Raw genomic sequence first — 21,023 nt, forward strand, 5'->3', positions numbered from 1 at the left:
CCAACTATACCAGGGGCTACAACATTAAAATGCTGCTTAAATCAATGCACAGTAATCCAATAAAACAACTCTTACATAGACAAGTCCGCTGCATAATAAATTGTTTTACATTTTGCTGATGATACAACGTATGTTTTTACTTAAGTTAGATTTAAGACTTACTTGTATAGTTTTTTTCATTGTGGTATTGATAATTTTACTTATGAAAAGGAAATGAATACTTCCTCTACTACTGGCATTTTAATTATTTGTCATCGTAATGCACAACATGTTTACATATTTAAAAAATATATATTATTAAGAAATTATAAAATATACAAAAACAAAGTTAAATGTGAATACATTGTTGGACTATGTCATTTGAGTTTGATGTTGATGACGAAAGACTTGGGGCGGGTTTTGTCGATGTAGTCCACTTCCTGCTTCTCTGCCCTGGTTTCGCCTGAACAGCTGCATCAGCCCTTTATCCGACGAAAGACACAATGTCACATCAAACGGGCATTCAAGGTAGATGCATTTCTCTGCTTTCAATGTCTCTGTCCTTGTATATTTTGCTGTGCGAGTGTGTGATTCTCGGGCGAGCTTTGAGTACCTGCAACAATTCATTGCAATGAGAAACCAGTGTCAAGTTAGCTAGCCACTCCTAGCTAGCTTTGAGCTACCGTGGTGTGTCTGTCTGTCTGTCTGTGTGTGTGTGTGTGTGTGTGTGTGTGTGTGTGTGTGTGTGTGTGTGTGATCAGCGGTGCACTGTTTGGGCACTTTTAGGACTACGAGACATAATCCCTGAGGGTTTTAGCCGGTTTATGAGCTACATAAATCACGGCTATTCCATGTTTTTTTTCACAATAGTGCAAACGCCTTTTATGCCTTAGCTTCTCAGCATAAAGCTTAAATCCTCTGATGTTAGTTTAGCCTTCTAAATGGATGGGCGACGCCTTCATTTAAACAAACTGCTGGCTTGGTGGATCTCCGGGCAGGCCGGCCGGTTTTCCCATAAACACATGAATAGCACTGGCATTACCTACACTGTGTTATTATAAAACTGGGCTTCAGCAGGGCCGGGGCGTGACGTCCTGTTATATATGGCAGCAGCACCGCCGAAATGCTTACAGTCTGTCTTGAGGTAAAACAACGTGCAAATTATGTGAGTTAATAATTAGACAGGGAGATTAAGCGATTATAAATGCCTCTTCTAAGCCAATGCCACCGTTAAACATTGGTTATCATATAAATTATCTTACAATTAAAGGTTTGATCAGTTGTGTTCTTGTTTAGTTTTGTCCCCTGTCAAAATCAGTCAAGTTAGTCTATAGCAGACTAAGTTTTTATATCCTTCAAAACTCTTAAGCTTATGTTTGCATTTGTGCAGAGCCTACTGGGTCTTTTCCTAGTAAAACTGCTTCCATTTACACACACACATCTATAGCTGACTAGACTAATACATGTAGAAATGGAGAAAAATCAAAGTGAATTCCTGTGCTTGAAAGGACAAACCCCTGATTATATATAAATGGTATATTAACTATTTACCTCTCTGTCTGTGTTATAGGAAACTGTTCTTTTAGAGATCTGTTTTATTGTGCCTAGGTTTGGGGTCAAAGGTAGCCAGCATTCAGTCACATCTGTACTACTGAAGTGTACCTGAGCAAAACCCAACAAGAATTTTTTTCATGTTTTCTTGCTGCCTAGTTATAGGACCGAAGAGTTTCGAAAATGTTGTTCTTGACTCAAAGTCTGTTTAAAGACACAATATAAGGGAAGCTTGAAGTATATCTTAACAAAGCCATATAAGAAGATTCTTCTCTTTTCTCTGTATAATGTCTACCATCTGATTGTTTTCACAGGTTAGTGAGATTCACAAAGCTTTTAGGGGCTCAAAATGGCCATGTTAGCAAGAATGTGTTATTGTCAAGCAAGCATCTGTTTCAAACAGTAGGAGACTGACCCCTTCTCTGTCTTTTTTGCAGCGGGTAACGATGTGAAGGAAGTCTTTGCCAGTGCCAGGAGCGGAGACCAATATCGGGTCTTAAAGATCATCCTTGAGGGTGGTAAGCAGTGTCCCAGAGTCCTAGAGTTTGTTTACAGCTCCTTCTGCCAAGAAATCACTTAACTCATACTTTTACCCAAACTTCTACTAAGGCTGACATGAAGAATGTCAACATGACTAACAAATCCATGCACTGCTGAAATTGTTGTTGCACACATCTGCTTTCCAGAGCAGCTGACTATGGGTCCCACCAGGAAAGCATCAAAGAAGTGGGACCAGGAGTATGATTCCTTAGTGCTGCCCCTCCTCGAGGATGACGTGCCCTGCTATATTCTGTACCGGCTGGACTCTACTAACAACCAGGGCTACGAGTGGGTCTTCCTGGCCTGGTCACCAGACCACTCTACAGTAAGAAAACCAAGCCCAGACCGGCTTTAATGAATATCTTTCCATTCTTCACAGCATTTATCCTCCTCTGCTTTAAGTATCAGTTCAGTGGGGTTACCACATCTATGCAGCAATTCTGTGGTTTGCTTTTTGAAAAACTGGATAAATGTGTAAAACAGTGCATTCCTTATATCCTAACAGACCTTTAAACAAGGGTAGATTTTAGTGCTTTCCAAATAACATGACACTTAAGTCCCGGACACACAGACCCGATAATCGGCTGTTGGACCGTCTAGCGAGGTCAGTGACTCAAGTCTGTTCCGCGTGTTCCATGCCGTCGTCTGTCCGAGGAGCCGTCGTCCTTCATTTTGGCCGATTTGACATGTATAATCGGCGGGGCGGGGACTGCCGGGAGTTGGACTCAAATGACCCATCTGATTGGTAGAGTGCTAACCCGGAAACGGGGAGCGGAATGAGCGTGACTAGAGTCTTCCAAAATCTGACGAAAATCTTTTAAACTGACCTTTGTTGATCTGAAATGAAGACAGATTCAGCAACTGCACGGCCTATTTCTCGCTTAAAATGTTTTCAGAAACACGTTTCGGTGAACTATTTTAGTATAATATGAAATCGTATTTTAAACAAGCCGCCATGACAGTCTGTCTTTGAATTTCCGGAGAAACCAGACCCACGTGACGCGTTCGTCCAATCAGCTGCCGGTTTTCATTTTTGGGTGACAATACAGATTAGCGCTGCCTGCTGTTATGGAGACGTATTACGTCTCGTCGCTTTTTTGACCAACTTGGGGAGACCGATCAGCCCAACTGCCTTTTCTGCTGACGTTTTGCTGTCAGCTCTGTGTGTCTGGGCCTTTAGTCTAAACCTCCTATCTCTGACTTCAAATTCACCCTCTTAGGCGTTTAGGTGATGTAGGCTTATCTTGCGGTGTTGTTTCCTTGTCATGCAAATGTCTGTTTTGCGTTTGCTGTGTTCCTGACCCATACGATGTCACCTTAGTCATTGTCATTTGATTCCATTAAAACTTTATAAACCGCTTGTGGGATAGAGTCACTGCGATTCAAAATAGCCATGACAAATAGACATACAAATGTTGCTTCTGTAGCAATGGAAAGAGGAATGTTGCAAGGATAGACCAGTGCCAAAATGAAGTGCCATACAGGATATTTGTGCCACTCTAACTGCATGGTGGAAGTGAGCTCAAATTCACTTTCTGACAGCCATAACTGAGCTCAACATTCCTGCCCTTTTCCTGCTCAAAGCACAGTGCTTCAGGTTGAGGCTTGCCTGGGAGTTGCAAAATCTTTTCACAACCAGTGCATGCTGCTGTCTTGACTGAATTGGTCTAGTGTGTTTTCGTTTGTCATTTAATTTTTGATTAGGCATGCATTGTTTCCCCTACCATTGTTGGATGCGTGAGATAAAGCTGTTTTCACACATACAGGCAATTCGCTTCTCATTCCTCGCCTTAAAAGTTCAATTCATTTAACTTACGGGCTGGCTACATTGCATGCGTAACGAGCGGACGTTCCAACATACGCTTCCATTATAATCAATGAAACTTGCTACAAAGTGTCATTGTTTCCTTTAAATTAAACTACTGATATACAGGAAATGACTTAATGACTGTGAAATAGCGTATTGGCAGTTTCATGTTGAGAATTTCTGTTTTTATTTCTTGTTTCCCTCACCTGCGTCCTCTGATAACAGCTGACAGTAGATTGATGTTTCACAGTGCTGTGCCGGCTCCAAAAAACTGAAGAAACAACAACAATCCCGGGCGACATTAGCGCTAAGAAATGTACCCATGCATTAGCAAAGGCAGGGAGAAGACGACTGCTAACATGTAAACATGGATGTAAACTAGGGCTGGCCCAAACGATTATTTTTTTAAACGATTAATCTAGCGATTATTTTTCCGAGTAGTCGACTAATCTAACGATTAATCTTTCGATTAATCTAACGATTCATTTTTCAATTAGCGATTATTTTCCCATTGCTCAATTATTAACAATTTACACAAAACAAATTTCAATAAGGTTCAAATCTCTATTTATTAAAATTGTTTAACACTGAACTGTTCAAGTAAAATGAATTTGTAGTGTAACCTGAAGCCAGATGTAGGCTATCAATCCAACCACAAAATAAAGTCACTTTCAGGAGGAATACAAAAATAAAAACTTAAAGTAAACAGAGCAAGTGCAAAAAGAGTAGCCTGTATTTGCTTTTTTTTTGACAGTAGGTAAAATAATGAATGAGCTCTTGTTTAACATCCAAGCTCTTCTCCCTTTAATTTAACTTTAATTATTTGTATCTAAAGGCTGGTTAAGCACTGTAGAGAAGTTGGACAGTTGTTTTTGTCTCGTTCCAGTGATTGGCACATCTGGGTTATGGCGTCAGATATGCGTTAGCATGTTGTTGTATGATGTATGTCCACTCACATACCCAACAACTGCTGAACAACGCCGACACACAGTCCTTGTCTTATCCACCACTCTCTCGCCTGTAGCCTACTACTGTAACTGACCCGAAGACCGAAGTTTTCGAGGCGGGGACGGCATCAGGCTCTAGGCTGCAGCCATACAGTCTTGAAGTTTTCCCAAACTTGCGATCTTAAAGAGGCCGGCGGGGAACCCTTGTGGGTCGCCACTACTCGCCATACTCGTACTTTCGTGCTGCTATCTCTGACTCACTCACTGGACCGTCGACCTGACAAAAAACTGCATGTAGACGGAGCAAAGGGGTAAGCTTCTCCTCGGAACGCATAGCTCCTATGGCGCCATTTTGATTATAACAAGCTATCACGCCCCGTTAGCATTCCATTGACTGCCATTCATTTTGGTGCCACTTTGACAGAGAATAACTTTACATCTGAAGCGTTTAAAGACTGTATTTGTCTGTTGTTTATTTCTAAAGAAACACAACAATGTATAAAAGGCTCCATTACCTTGTACCTCACGTTATAGCTCCGTAGCAGACGTTTTTGTAAAAATAGGCTAACGATTGTGTCATAACCACGCGACTTACTGTCGCACAGTAGAGAAATTACCGTATAGTACAGGAGAAGCTCGCAGGCAGTTTTGACTCATATTAGCTGTTTAAGTGTAATTACTAATGTTAACTAGCATTTTAGTGATCAATAATTAGCCTGTGCCTATGTTATCTCCTTACATATACCTACGCTCTCCGTCTCTGCTAGATTGGGAATGATTGAGATTTCTCTTGGCACAGCTACCAGAAGACTTACAACTTTCAGACAGGTTGCTCACGGCACATTTACGTCGTCTCTCTCAGTTGGAAGCTGCGCAGTAACGCTCAGCGCTCACCGGAAAAGTGCTTCTAATATCCTTCACTGGTCTCCGTCCAGAGCAACGGGATCTGTTGGTCCATTTTATATATGTCAATGAGGCGGAGGAGCTCGGTTAGCTTCAGAGCTAAGGCGGGGTTACAGATTAGGTGTCCCTAGAACCCGTGTATCTAACAGAAGTTCCGCATTACATTAGTTCTGCATTACATTAATTAATTTGCACGCAAGTTTTATTTATTTATTTTTATTTACCGACGCGTCGACGCAAATTATTTGTGTCAACGCATTTACGTAATCGATTACGTCAACTACGTCGACGAATCGTCTCAACCCTAATGTAAACGATGCAGGGCTCAAAATGATCCAACAATTGGCTTTGCAGATGTCTTATGAGGGTGGAAATGCATTCAACAGTGACACTGTAAACCAAAACTTTGTTTACAAGAAATCTCCAAGTGTTTGCAAGGATATAATCAATCATCCAACACAATTGCAATAAAGTTAATAACATACCATCCCATATTAGTCTTTATGGTTTCTATAAGAAACAGTATAAAACCCTCATAACAGAGCAGAAAAGCAAGAAGGACAAGATAATGGACAAGATAAATGGAATTTACAGCTCAAGCTCATCTAAACAACCATGTAACATATTTACAAAAAGAATGACACCTAATATAAAGAATAATAAAAAAAAAATCTCCTAATTGTCTTCATATTCTCAACAGGTGCGACATAAAATGTTATATGCTGCTACCAGAGCCACACTGAAGAAAGAGTTTGGAGGCGGGATCATCAAGGATGAGATTTTCGGTACCACAAAGGTTGGTCAACACTTGAATTGATGTGAAAAGCTCTTTTAATGACGTCAAGCTTCAGTCACAAAGCTTCAGAAGCCTAACTAAAACAAGTTAAGCTTCAGTCTTACACGTTTATGGCAACTGACATGAGCAATGATGTTCAATTCAATTTTCAATTTTATTTATAGTATCAAAGCATAACGAGTTATCTCAAGACACTTTACAGATAGAGTAGGTCTAGACCACACTCTATAATTTACAAAGACCCAACAATTCCAGTAATTCCCCCCAAAAGCAAACATTTAGTGTGACAGTGGCGAGGAAAAACTCCCTTTTAGGCAGAAACCTTCAGTGGTGAGTAAAACGTCCTTTTAGGGAGAAACCTCCAGACACAGACCCAGTCTCTTGGTAGGCGGTGTCTGATGGTGCCGGTTGGGGGTGTGATGAACAGTGGCAATAATAGTCACAATAAAGACAATGGAACTATGACTAGAAATAGTAGTTCATGGTGTAGCAGGGCGTTGCAGGGCACTGCAGGGTGTTACAGGGTGTAGCAGGGCGTAGCATCATTGTATGATGATATGAGCATTGATGCATTAGTGAGTCAGTAAATATTGCTGTATGATGTGTGATTATGCTATTTTTTGCCACGCCAGGATGAAGTGACTCTCAGTGGATACAGGAAATATCTGACCTCGCAGGCTGCTCCACTGCCCCTCACTGCTGCAGAGGAGGAACTGAGACAGATTAAACTAAATGAGGTGCAGACACACACACACAAACACAAACACAAACATACACACACACACAGACAGACAGACAAGACAAGACATTTGGATTTTATTTCTTGGTTTCCATTTGAGACCATAATAGAAGAAACAATGCCCTTCACCATGCTTGTGTGTGCAGAGACCACCGCATGTTGACAAGTTGTATGGCTTGTGTCTGTTTTGAAGTGTCTGTGGATTAGGCTTGTTCTCTTTTTTAGTTCTGAAAGGGATGACACTACATTGTCCTTTCACCTAAGCCTTTAGAGACTGCTTACAGCAGTATTCCTCCTAATCACATTTTGTGTGTGTGAGATGTAAATCCCACCAGAAACAGTGTGGAGTATCAATGAAGGCCAGCGATGCATCCTTCCAAACACAACAAGGTCAGCAGCAGTACAAGTGTACATATGCTTGCCCGGCAGTATCGACACAGTGCATAGATGCTGATGCATTAGAACAGCAGGATGTTGGCAAAGATGAATATATTAGACTTGGACAAAACACACCCATAACTCCATAGAAACACCTTGTTTATATGGATTCAGCCTGAGCAACAAAGTGATTAAAGAAGAGCTCTTTATGGGTGATTAAATCTATTATTTCCATGTTGGGAGAGCTTCATGCAAATGTGAATGCTCTGTAGCTTTGAGTACTTGGCAGTGATTTTGCATGTAGCACAGTTTAGCTGTATCATTGTGCTTTGCCTTTTGTTGTTTGCAGTGATAAGATGAAGAAATACTGTAATATGATAGCCATTGCCCGCTGCTAATGTTTACACTGCCGACGTAAGGGGCTTTAGGGTGCCAGATAGACTCCACCAGACACAAAGTATAAAAAGAAAAACCATCTGAAGTTTCACTTTTCAACCTTTGTGGAACTGTAACCCAGATAAACATCTTCTTCTTTATTAAGAAACTACCTATTCTAAGTGCTGCTCTTTCAGCCTGCTGCACAAACAAGAACTGTCTTTCTTACCATATATGGAAGTGCTTTGTGTAATGCACTCCCTCGCCAAAGTATGGTCAATTAAAAACAGCAGAGCAAATGGGAAGTGAGGTTTGTGCTCGTCCCACTCGACCAGCTGTTGAAGGAAGATAATATTCCATTAATCTGTACCGCCTAGATGAAAAAGAGGATTTCAAATATTTATCACTGCTGTGCCTTGGAGACTGCCTGACTTTTACTAAGCAGATGGATAAAAGACCCGCAATCCTTTTTAGTATGCGAGGTAGCTACATCGGAGGCTCAATCATGTTTGCACGGCATTTCATTTTGTGGGAACAGGGCTCTAAAAATAGATGCAATCCATCAGTGTAATCCCCCCCCAGCATTTCCAGTGTTCTGTGTGATTCCGTGGAGGTGCCTTGTCACTGCCGATACAAGCACCTCATGTAATCATTACGCTCCAGCGTTCAAGCTGCTTGTTGCACTTTTTACTTTCTGATGACTAAACTGAAGAATATTTATTCTATTTCACCTATCCACAAGTCATTATCATGAGTGGAAACATTGATTTTGTCCCCTCATATGATTGAATTTAAAGACCAGAGCGTTTTTTAAGTCTATGTGTGTTCAGCTTTCAGTAGGTTTGTAACTTTAGTGGACTAGTTTAGTTTTTATATCTGCTTTATTTCTTGTTTCATGTCCACTTATAGGAGTCGTGTTTAGTTACTGCTAATTAAGACCCATCAGTTCCTGATTTTGCTGCTTCATAATAAAAGCTTTTGAATAATAAAAAACCACTCAGTTTGCTGCTCAGTTTGCTTACTCTGTGGAGATATTTGGAGAGGTTTGGCAATGTGAGACTAATAAATAACAAAAGTTGCGAGTTTTATGAAACAAAAAAAAAAAAGGTTATTGTATACCGGCGACTGCCTTTTCCAATCAACAGCGCAGCAGATGGCTCCAGACAGCCGGGGATATAAGAGCAGGCAGCACCGGAACAAAAACAGCAACACATCACAGTATGATAATAACATCCAAACACACGATTCACTCTCAGTGGTTTCTGTGACATGATAAATACTTTGAATGAGTACATAGTTCTGCTCACAGTTGAGTAGGAGCTCCTTAATGTGGCCCAGGACACATTCCTGTTCACACTGCTATATAAATGTGGACATGTCATACCAGGTCAAACAAAGTTGCTAAAAAGTCAAAAATATGTTGGAAGCCACATACTAACTCTATGCCACAGGTTCCCATTATCAATTCAGTAATTAATTTGGGTGTTGGAGCATGCTTCTGCATAAATGCGCCTATTAATGAAAAATGTCACTAATGTGTGTGTGTTGTGTGTGTGGTGTGTTCAGGTGCAGACGGACATCAGTGTGGATACCAAGCAGCAGACTCTGCAGGGAGTGGCCTTCCCTATTCACAAAGACGCTGTTGCAGCACTTGAACGCTTTAGGGACAAAAGAATCAATTACGTTCAGCTGGTGAGTTCCTAAGAGCAAATCATGAGTGAGTAGGAGACTTTGCAGGATCAATAACTTGAATAAGCAAATCAATTCTCTGTCTTTCATTATTGTTTGGAGGGATAGAGTATTTTTGGTCAGAAGTTGTTTACAGACTGACACAATTAGTTACTCATTTTGCCCAAAAAGCCTTTTGTTCCTCTCATTGAAATTCAAAGGGTTCATGTCACAAGATCCGATCAGTGCAAAGTACAAAGGAATAATTGTGGCACTGTTGCTGCTTTGTCTCCGTTCCCCTTTTTGTCTGTTACTCTAAAAGCTTTCCAAGACAGCTGCATGTTTTGTTCTATTTATTCAGTGAAGGTTTACTCCTACACCAGTTGTTGAGTAACTCAAAACACCTGAGAGCGAGGGGACATGTGTTGTTATTCATTGTCCCCCCACCTAGATTGTATCCTGGATCCTAATTGGTTTGGAATTCAAAGCAGGAACTTCCTGGGCACAAACGCACAACCTTGAGAGTAATTTTTCATTTTCTTTGTCAACAGGAAGTAGACGCTTCACAGGAGCTGATTCGGTTGTGCAACACTGAGCCAACAGAGGTTAAAGACCTGCCAATGAGAATCCCTAAAGAATCTGCACGCTACCACTTCTTCCTCTACAAACATTCCCACGAAGGCGACTACTTAGAGTCCACAGGTGAATAGATTCTCTCTCAAGTTATTATGAACAGTTGACACTATTATTTCTATACAGCTGTTTTTTTTTTGTGTTGCCCTGAATGGTACTTTGTGTCTACTCACCTCATTGTCCTTTTTTTTACCTTTGCAGTCTTCATTTACTCTATGCCCGGGTACAATTGTAGCATCCGAGAGAGGATGCTGTATTCTAGCTGCAAAAATCCCTTGGTTGACATGGTGGAAAACAATCTTCAGATTGAGATTGAGAAAAAGGTGAGAAACTACCTATCATGATACAAGACTGTGATCAACAGCATACACATCTTGATCATTTTTGTCACAAACTTTAAGCCCCTGAAAACTTAATATTAGATCTTGAGAATTTCGTCAAAATATTGAATATTCACGAATAAGAAGGCACCCATTAAAGTTTAAATACAGTAAGTAACACCATTAGGTATTAGTCTAACACTTTATAACTCTAGTTTGATCTAGAGCTGCAATGCTAGATTGACCAACAAAAACTTTATCAGCAACTATTTTGATAAGATTGTCATTTTTCATTGTCTCATATTTTTTTCTGTCTGTCTGTTTACCAGTTGGAGATTGACAATGGTGATGAATTGACCGGTGATTTCCTGTACGAGGAGGTGCATCCCAAGCAGCATGCACACAAGCAGGCCTTCGCCAAGCCCAAAGGCCCTGCTGGGAAGAGAGGTTACCGCCGCATCACCCGACCCCCCACAGAGGGAGAGGAGGAAGATTAAACAGACCTCAGCACCCGACCACCACCTCCACCCCAAGCACGTGGGGGGGAAATCATATTTGACACGCTTGTTTAAAAGAATAAGACAACAGCTTCAAATTCCCACAAAGTTCCCCAGAGACCCAACTATGCACGCCAAGGACAACTGAGCAATGACACACTTCAGAATTTCCATTTGTAGCTTGTCAAATGGAAGCATATTTATGTATGTTAGTACAGTCAAATTTATTTCAATTTCAAAGAGGCCCTATCAAAGTCAAGCTTGAGGTTTTTCCATTGTTGCCAGCTCTAAGACTTTAAAGATGTTAGTGTGACTAATGTGAACTTGCGCCAATATGATAAAATCCCCCCCATTTTGAGTTCACATGCTCGAATTCTTAACTTGCATTCCTTAAGTCTGTGTCAATTAATTTTTTGTGTCTGTGTTGAACATTTTTCTCCTACTGTTTGCACAATGAGGTGCTCCAAAGCAGAAAATATATCCCAGTTGTGTTTATTGATTCATTTTAACAGTGCATTTTATATTGGAAAATTGACTTCTTTTTTGATATAACTGTGGTTTACATGAAAAATCATCTGCTGAGAAACTTATTTTTCTATGCAAGTGCTGTAAATGTACATATTGTAGCTGTGTGATGCTCTATGATTAAGAAACAGTCCGGTCTGTTCTGGTGATTGTCTGTGTCGGTGAGGATCACAGTGGAAAGAACAGGGGCTTCCAGAAATATTACATCAATACATCTCAGATTTCACTAAAAGGAACCTACTCAAACTTTGCTGGTGCCCATACAAGAGAGCACTCAAGCAACCGTAAGGAAAGGGAATACTAGAAGTACCTTGTTTAATATGTTGCCACATCCACTGGTCTACTGACTAATATTAGGAAAGCTACTAAGCTCACCTCATGTTTGAAAGAAAAATCCTTTCCTTTGTATTCATAGTGTCATTCTAATAGAAAAAAATATGTTTGGTCTTCTTTGTTTTCTTACAAATCTTTAAGAAGAAAAAATTAAATATTTAAATCACACATTTTGTCTTTCATTAATTGTATTCCTTTACACTACATGACAAACACTGTGGCTGGATGCTTTCAGCCTTTTCAAGATATTGAGATATCAAACCTGACATAACAGCCTCACAAAATGCTGTGGAAAAACTAAGCTACATTCTTCTTAAAAATCAAAAAACAAATATAGTAAACCATTTGAAATGAGATTAAAAAAAATTCTGTTTATTATTACAGAAAAAAAGATAATGCTTAATATAAATATTTGTCAGTCACAGTCAACCAGTAGCATTCATTTCTCTGAAACTTGAGAAGGAAATCCATTTGTCTGTGTGCAGCGTGACTGGAGCAGGCTCAGAAATCTTGTTTCTTTTCTGGGATGGTATGCTTCATGCCTTCAAATCCAGTGCAATGCTTTTGACAACTCCTTTAAGTTCCAACAGGACCTGTTAAGACGGATATTAATAACTACAAATGACAGACTGCAAATAAAAATACATTAACTTTAGTTTGTTATCCTTTTCATACAGAGTAAAACCTTACATCAGATAGAGGAAACAAAGTCTAAGCAAATCCCATGCTTTATTTATTCATCTCAAATTCTTCACTGTTGGATTTACATCAATGTTTTACGATTCTTTGTGTTCTGACCTCAGTGGACCACAGTCATTAAAGCCTAGTTAACTATCTACTTTTAAGGATAAATATAGCAATAACATAACAGATTTGAAGACAAAATGTATTTTGCTCTGTCACAACAACAAATTGATCCCACTAACTAACTAAGTACTTTTTGTAGCCAAAGCCTGATATAGATTATTCCTCTGTGTCCTAAACCTCCATTGTTTTCCAAAAAATATTAAAAACACATCAACAACCTACACTGTTACACTGGGTGACATTTTCCTTTATTACGATGAACATGGGCACTAGTTTATTTTAAGTCGATCCTTCATACACCGTCCTGCGATCATAAATACTCATTGGCGCACCAAATCCACAGCTGAAAATAATCCCAAACTGCACTGCAAAAAACTACAGTGCCCAGGTGTTTTATTTAATTACTGAACCTTTTATAAAATTAAAACTATATATTTGTGTTTCGTAAGATTTACATCCTCAGTATAACTCTATGGGCTTGGTACTGAGAGCCACAGACAGGCTGGAGAAGTCAACAAGTATTGAGAGACAGATTCAGTGCTCCTGGAGCTGATAATAAAGATATTTCGCTCAAGGTGACACACAGAAAGTAGTCCAAATGCCAACACAGTATCTTAAGCTAAACATCTTAATATCTGCCGGTGTCTTTCCCCATTGTACCTGTTTGATGACTGGCCGTCTGTTTTTCCTATCGTGGAGGCAGTTACAGCCCAAAGAGTAGACACTCTGCACCTGGCTCAGCTCCCAGTCTCCCATCTTTTTGTCCAAGAAGTCCTCAAAAGTCAGCTCCTCATCTTCATCATCTATATCATACCTCACCTCCATCTGGGGAAAAAATCACAATACAGGTGACTGAAGGCAGTGAGGAACTATAAAAGCCATGATTTGGGGGAAATTTTGCTTACTTTTCAAGTTCATTTTTACATGCTGGAGGAACTTGATTTTTAGTGTCCACTTTCATTGGACATACACTCCAAAATATGGATTTGTGTATAACCATTTGAACAGCAGTTGAAGTTGCAGCAGCAAAGATGAAATTTGCTCAAAATCACTCTTTAATGACGACAAACTGATAACGTGCTCTCCTTAATTAAATGCCAAGTCTTTAATAAGCTGTAATCACAGTAAAAGCCTCTTTTGTGCTGCTCACCAAGAACTGTGGCTCACGGTTTTCATCGGCTGGCGGGAGTCCAGACAATATTTCTAACAACACCTATAGATGGCAGAGAGATGGGGTTAATCACATGGGGATCTGGACGACAGAAAACCTTTATTACTCCACCGTGTGCCAGGTAGCTTCACAGACACTGTAGTGTTTCCACAGCTGTCCTAATAAGACGTCTATAAGCTGTATATACTGCACTATGTGAAAGGTCCGACGGTTTTATACACTGCTGATCCCATAAATCATTCAACTAATGTCATACAATGGATAATATGTTCAACATTTACAGCTACTAATACAGTACAGCTGTGGGCCTCAACTGATTTGGAATTTTTAGTAGGAAATAATGACATATGATACATAACATAGAGCTCTATTTTCACAAATTGGAAGAAATGTATACGATAATGTTTATGTCCTGCAATTATGTATGTGTCAGTACTTTGGGGAACCTTGCACTTAAGTAAACTGCTGAGTTGTGCTCAATATTTTACATTACAGTTGCAGTTTCTCCTTTCCTGACATAATATCCCCATCTCTGTGTGTGTGTGTGTGTGTGTGTGTGTGTGTGTGTGTGTGTGTGTGTGTGTGTGTGTGTGTGTTTCTGCAGAAAGCCTACCACTCCAAAGCTGAAGACATCAGATCTTGGTGTGATCTCTCCTCTTAGCGCCTCTGGTGCCATGTATGCACGGGTACCCACAATCCTCTCCGTCATCATGGTTGTTGACGTCCGCTTGGCTGATGCTCTGGTCAGCCCAAAGTCTGAGATCTTTGCCACTAATTTTTCATCTAACAGGATATTTGCACTAACAAGAAAAAAAAGATGCTTATTTGCTTTCTTGTCGAGTGTTATATGAGAAGATCCCGACCACTCTCATATCCCTCTGTAAATAAGCTATTATAAGCTTAGTTTAGCAAAAATACTGGAAACAGCAGAGGACAGCTAGCTTGGATCTAAGCAGAACTCTAAAAACAACAATGAACAATGCTGTTGTGAATCTGTTACATTTCATTCCGTTAAACTCTGTACCTAGCCTTTTTCATCAGACTTTGTCTCATAAATTATTTCACTGTTTACCTCCCTGACGATTTATCTGTGTGAACCAACTTTTAACCAATCCTCCTTTCATCTGGGGCCCCTCTATTATGTACTGTATGTAATGTAGAAATTTGTATATATTTTTGTGTTTTTCATTAACCTTTCACAACATTGTTGAACTGAACGCTGCTTCGTGTCACTGTGTTCTCCGAGCACTCGTAACTGCTTTCAGAATCAACTCAGTAAGGTCAAGCCAATCAATGACAAACTACCAGATACGAACCACAGAACAATCACGATCTGATTGTTTCACAACAAACACGGAGCCTGTTTTCAGTCTTTATGCTAAGCTAAGATAACTAGCTGCAGGCTGTAGCTTCATATTTAACTAACATTTGAGGAATCAGATTTCAGTCTGTCTTGAATGCTTCTTGGATGCATTTACAGTTAGCCTTTTTTAGATCAGACCTGATCCACCCAAGATACATGAAGTGACTAGGTGTGGATGGGGCCTGAGAGTGCTGTCAATCTTAGTATTTTCCAAAATGTTGAACTATTCCTTTAAGAAAAGATCATTTAAAGGGCACTGATAACGAGGCCTCACTTTGTGTACCTTTTAACATCTCTGTGGACATGATGGTTGCTGTGCAGATACTCCAAGCCACTCGCTGTCCCTTCAGCTATCAAGCATCTCTGTTGCCAGGACAGAGGAGGACTTCCCTCCTAAAAACAACAAAAAGCATCACATTATCTGTGTAAAAGCACATGTACTAGAAAGCAGAGTCTGTATTGCTGATGGTGCTTACCAAGCAAGCTAGTCGGTCTAGCAAAGAACCATTGGCCATAAGGGCATACACCAAACATGGATGCTGTCCATCACAGGAAAATCCAACCATGTCAACCAAGTTTTCATGTTTCAACCTGTGGAACAAACACTCATCAAACCATACCTGTAATTGCAAATATATGAATCATCATATTAACCTATGTTGGGCTAAATGGAAATAGTTTGACATTTTGGAAAAAAGCCTTATTTGCTTGCTTGCTGATAGTTAAACAAGCAAAAACCCACTGGTTGCACAAAAAGAAAAGTTACAGTGAAAAGTATTTACATGCACAGTTTGTCCAATATTTGTATCAACCACTTGCATTTATTTTCCAATTAGTAATGGCAATGACTGGGTATAAGTATCTATTCAATCTGAAGGTATTTGTTTGTCCCCCAGCTAACTACAGGCTGCTTTTCCAAAAACTCTTTCAATGCTTTCGCTCTCAAGTTCCATTAGTTTGATTAATATGCCTGCTACAGTACAGCTTGTGTGCTCTAGCTAATAAAACGTAATGGATATGAGGTGGCTGTGATTCACTCAAAACTAACCTGATTAACAAGGATACAGACAGAAGAGGGAAAGGGAACGTACACTTTGAGAGTTTGGATCTCTTGGTTGAACTGAACTCTCAGCTCGTCCAGGGAGATGTCATCCATCTAAATGAGAAAATATTTTGAGTTGTGATTTACAAGATCTGCAAAAGTAAGCAGATTGGCAAGGAAGTATTTTCACTTACTGGATTGAGCTTTTTCACTGCAACAGGTTTGTCATTAAGAAGACCTTTGTACACAGTGCCAAAGCCACCCTCTCCAAGTCTGTTGCCGCCGTCTGATATGGGACGATCATCAAAGTTTCCTGTAATCTCCATCAGCTCATTGTAGAAGAAACTGGAGAAACCTAATGATGAACACACAGACAAGGGTCATATTGACTGTTGTGGTTAAGGCCACATTGCTGCCACCTGCTGGTCAATTTTGTAAAATCACTATTTTCATAGAAGCAAGCATCATTTACAATTTAGCTTCTGCTGAAATCAAGATGTCAGGAACTAAGATAAAACAGCCTTGATTATACTTATATACATTTTATTATACTTATACTTTACTACAATTCAGAGGGAAGTACTTTTTTTTATTTTTATTATGTCTCACACAAAACATACTAGGTTATAAAATATAATGCATTGTTAAAAATTAAACTACCCAACACCAATATATAAAGAATATTGTGTGGGCCACGTTTTGCATGAGTACTTTTGATTTTGAATGCACGACCTTTACTTGTAATGGAGTAGTTTTACATTGTGTTAATGCTGCTTTTACTTGAGTAAAACATCTGCATGCTTCTTCAACTTGTTTAGAAGTAAATGCTAAACATGCTTCACAACCTCCTCTAATGTACAGATCACCACAAAGGACTATATGCATAAAAAAGTAATATTCATACTAACGTCTCTACAGCTGACTGTTAACATGTTAACTAAATTTGAGAGAAAAAAAGTGCAACCACCTGTGTGGCCTGGTTCACTGTTGTCCAGTAGAATCTGTGGCTGCAGAAGAGAGCTGGCAGGTGGTGACTGCGTCTCCCTCTCTTCCAGTAGTCTAGTTGGAAGGGTGCTGTTTGTTCCAACTGATGGAGAGGCTGGCTGTGTCTCTGGTGGGACTGCCTCTTCCACTGCATGTGGACAAAAGACATCAAGATAAGTTATTTTGTTGATATGGTGCACTAGTCAAAAGCATAGTCTTAATAACCTAAAATGGTTGTGATTACTTTTTGAGAGTTTCTGAGATGGAAATTTGTGCAATAATCAGATTATCTACACAAACACAAATTAATAATGTGTTTTAAAAGAAGCATGTATGTTGTACATTTCTGTGTACATGTAGAGTTGTTTACTTTTTCCCCCTTTGTGTGGCTTTTTTTAAATTCTCTTTTGATCATGAATGTCAACAGCTGCATTTCTTTATTTCTATGTGGTATCACTGTAAATCATCATGTAATCCCACATGAAACAGACCATTGTATTGTACTGTATGACACAAAATAATAATAATAATAATAATAATAATAATAATAATAATAATAATAATAATAATAATAAGGCTGTTTTCTATTTAGTACTTGACTATTTAGTAGTTGATAGTCAGTATCTGTATCTTTTTCACAATTCTTCCACTGTCAATTAGGAAAGCTATTAAACCCAGGGATCACTTCACTTTTAAGGCAGTGTGTCCCATATTATGACATGGTAGTATGTATAGCAATTGTGTCAACCTGCTAGACTGCAGGTGGAAAGTAGCTAAATCTGAAATTAAGCTTCTCTACCATTTTTATGACATTAATGTTTTTTTGTACATAGTCGTCCCTGAAAAATAGATGTAATAAAACTAAAACTAATTTATTAATGAATGTTGAGTGAGTTTCTGTGCTCACTCACTGATATTGGACAGATGTATCTAATTGTATGGGCAAATGAAGAAAAGATGGGACATTGGAATACTGTTTTGATTAGGATGATGTAGGTGTTAGTGTGACCATTGACTGTAGATAGGGTTATAGCTATACTATAGATAACTTATAGGCCTATTATACAGTCTGTGATTATTATATTAAACAATCATACCAGGTAGCAGGACACTAGCAGCAGCCAATAACTTGTGACTCTTCAAAATCTCCACAAGTTCCCCCACTGTACTGTTGGAGGTCCCCCAGTCTGACAGAAGCTCCACTGTGGGACTTTTACCCTGTGCAACAAGGCCTTCAAATCTCCTGAGAAATAAAATAATAGATAGATATATAGACATACAGAAAGACAGACAGACAGACAGACAGACAGACAGACAAATAGGTACCGTATAGCATTCTCGACCTGAATTAAAACAATAACACAGTAAATAGCCTACATGAACTTGTCTGCCACCAGCTATATAATCACCTACCTCACATGATGCTGAGAGTACCTTAACTCCCCACTCGTCTTCCGTATCGAGACAATAACATCTTTCCACCTGTCTTGAGGGTCCAGAAAGTCGGACAACTTGCGAAGTAAACTATAACTGAGGTTGCGAATGTAAGTAGCGGGAGTTACAGAATTATTCATTCTTCGAAAAAATACGGACACAATCTGAGTTTGTGTTTTATCTGATAGTTGTACTGAAATGGTGTAGCCCTACAACTTACAGCGCCGTTACGGGTGTTAATCGTCCGCCATTGATAAAAAACAGAACATTAGCAAACTGATATTTTGCTCACAGTTTAGTAAAAGGTGTATTTCCGATATTGAGCAACTTCCCCAAACGTAACACAGCAAGCCTGTCCCACTTTAGGTCTCCAGTCTCCACCTTCAATGCGGAAATACAAGCAGTGATAGTCATGGATAGTTATAAAGTATAAAATGTACAGTCTGTACTGTGTGCCCTCCGGGTGTCGGTGAGAGCACACATTCCATTATCCATTCTCTGTAAATGTGTTTTGTTTGTTGGTTACAGACTTACTGGAACAGAAAGACTGACAGATATCCTGTGCTCTCCTATATGCTTACAGTATGCTCCCCTCTAGTGGACAATAACGAGATTACCAGTCTGAGTCTGAGTTATGAGAATATGGTTTTTAAAATTATAATCATTTCTTTACTATAACCCACATAAAGACATCTTTGATGACACCTGGAAACAGGAGTGTATATCTCTTCTGTGTTATAATGATCTGATTTAATATTCAGAGAAATTGTGTTAGTCCTTGACAGTGTTGGGAGTAACGCAAAAGTAACGTAATTACAGTAATGTATTCCTTTTTGCTGTAACGCAGTAATATAACGCATTACTAATTAAATTTCGGTAATATTATACTCGTTACAATCTCAGTAACGCGAGTTACAATGCATTAACACAACATTTAGTGGTGCTTTGTTTTTTTTAAGAATTCACCAACACCGCGACACATTTCTTCACAGGAAAAAAAAAGCCGTATTATTTGCTGTCGCTGTATACGATGGTTGAGATGACTGTAGAGACTGATACATTTGCGAGATGGATATTATTTTCAGGAGTTATTACGCTGCGTTGAAGTGAGCTGTCCTGTTTCTGTTCCCGTGGTCAGAGCCAGAACCAGAGAAGTTACGGACGTCCCAACCATAGACTGTTAATAATAATATTATTGCTAATAAGCAATAATAATAAGTCTATGGTCCCAACAGGTGACTGTACGTCAGCGGCTGACAGATATAAACATGTCGGGAATTAATGCTGAGGCTTGCTACACGTAAATATCATTGCATTTTATCAGCCGTGGAGAGTAACTCTGCCTGTAGTGGAAAGGCTTCGAATGACGACCAAAGACGCTCGTCTTTTACTGTGACCATTTACTGCTCAATACGTTGCAGTTTTACACACAAGAAAGTGAACAACTTGAGCCTCATCTCAGTAAGCTAGCACGAGTAGGCTACACAACAGACAACTTCCGTGTAGCCTACTTCAAAATAAAAGCACTTCCTGTGACGGTTCTCAGTAATACTAAATTACTGTTAAATAAGGTTGTGGGGGCTACCTTTTCACAAATCAGCTGTAAATCAAGTACTGTAAATAGTGAGTTTTAATCACACTATAACTGAACCTGAGTGTTTTAAACTAAACAACATGAATTTCTTATTCAAGTGCTATAAACAAACATTTTACAACAATGCCGCACTTTTAATTGAGTATTTTCATTTTCTCCTACTTGCCTATTATACGTTTTACTTATCTATTTTTTATAGCTTTAGTTACTTTGCATATTTATATTAATTATACAAAATATGAATAATCTACGATGTATTAAAGTGGATAAAGAGGAGACTTTATTGATCCGGTGGTGAAATTCACAAGCTAGCTGCCAAATCAAACTTCCCCTGTTATTTTGGTGAAAGTAACTCAAAAGTAATGCAAAAGTAGTGTAACGCATTACAATTCAGAGACAGTAATATTGTAATATAACTAATTACTCTCAAACGACAGTAACTAGTAATCTATAATGTATTACATTTTGGAAGTAACTTGCCCAACACTGGTCCTTGATGTGTTTCTCATTTTCCATTGTGGCCCTTAGTGAAGTTGAGTTCGATACCCCTGACCTAAGGCATCCGGTGGTGTCAACCATGCCATGCCAGCTTGTTGAGAGGGGGGCTAAATTAAGCTCCAAACTAAATTGTAAGCAT

At 39.3% G+C, this 21,023-nt stretch overlaps 2 protein-coding genes across 6 annotated transcripts; one reads left to right on the top strand and one right to left on the bottom strand.

Annotated features, from left to right (window-relative positions):
• The first annotated feature begins 374 nt into the window (after positions 1-374).
• On the top strand, positions 375-11,746 carry twf1a (twinfilin actin-binding protein 1a). Its single transcript, XM_031282846.2, has 9 exons — positions 375-507; positions 1,968-2,048; positions 2,217-2,395; positions 6,428-6,523; positions 7,156-7,260; positions 9,582-9,707; positions 10,235-10,385; positions 10,518-10,639; positions 10,966-11,746. Exons 1-9 carry the CDS (start codon positions 483-485, stop codon positions 11,131-11,133), a joined length of 1,053 nt encoding a protein of 350 aa, XP_031138706.1. The 5' UTR covers positions 375-482; the 3' UTR covers positions 11,134-11,746.
• Positions 11,738-19,308, bottom strand: irak4 (interleukin-1 receptor-associated kinase 4). 5 transcript variants are annotated; one of them, XM_036003145.1, is made up of 11 exons: positions 18,772-19,308; positions 18,456-18,601; positions 17,342-17,500; positions 16,569-16,729; positions 16,424-16,488; positions 15,809-15,923; positions 15,616-15,725; positions 14,583-14,769; positions 13,949-14,011; positions 13,459-13,623; positions 11,738-12,584 (listed from the first exon to the last, which is right to left on the bottom strand). In XM_036003145.1, exons 1-11 carry the CDS (start codon positions 18,930-18,932, stop codon positions 12,528-12,530), a joined length of 1,389 nt encoding a protein of 462 aa, XP_035859038.1. In that variant the 5' UTR covers positions 18,933-19,308; the 3' UTR covers positions 11,738-12,527. The 5 variants fall into 5 exon arrangements, with proteins under 5 accessions (XP_035859038.1, XP_031138704.1, XP_031138703.1 ...); XM_031282844.2 differs by having other exon boundaries at positions 17,339-17,500; positions 18,772-19,307; XM_031282843.2 differs by having other exon boundaries at positions 17,342-17,506; positions 18,772-19,306.
• Between the last annotated feature and the right edge of the window lie 1,715 nt (positions 19,309-21,023).

Source organism: Sander lucioperca, chromosome 7 (genome assembly GCF_008315115.2).
Source record: "Sander lucioperca isolate FBNREF2018 chromosome 7, SLUC_FBN_1.2, whole genome shotgun sequence".
NCBI classification, from domain to species: domain Eukaryota; kingdom Metazoa; phylum Chordata; class Actinopteri; order Perciformes; family Percidae; genus Sander; species Sander lucioperca.

What these genes read in the sequence shown, in the direction of transcription:
- irak4 (XM_031282842.2), bottom strand. Translation starts at nt 18,932, where the DNA reads ATGAATAATTCTGTAACTCCCGCTACTTACATTCGCAACCTCAGTTAT. An exon ending in TGAACCAGGCCACACAGGTG is followed by an intron (nt 16,730 to 17,338) that starts GTTGCACTTTTT and finishes GTTCATCATTAG; the next exon opens with GTTTCTCCAGTTTCTTCTAC. An exon ending in GACGGCCAGTCATCAAACAG is followed by an intron (nt 12,585 to 13,458) that starts GTACAATGGGGA and finishes CCGTCTTAACAG; the next exon opens with GTCCTGTTGGAACTTAAAGG.
- twf1a (XM_031282846.2), top strand. Translation starts at nt 483, where the DNA reads ATGTCACATCAAACGGGCATTCAAG. An exon ending in GGTCACCAGACCACTCTACA is followed by an intron (nt 2,396 to 6,427) that starts GTAAGAAAACCA and finishes TATTCTCAACAG; the next exon opens with GTGCGACATAAAATGTTATA. An exon ending in GAATCAATTACGTTCAGCTG is followed by an intron (nt 9,708 to 10,234) that starts GTGAGTTCCTAA and finishes CTTTGTCAACAG; the next exon opens with GAAGTAGACGCTTCACAGGA.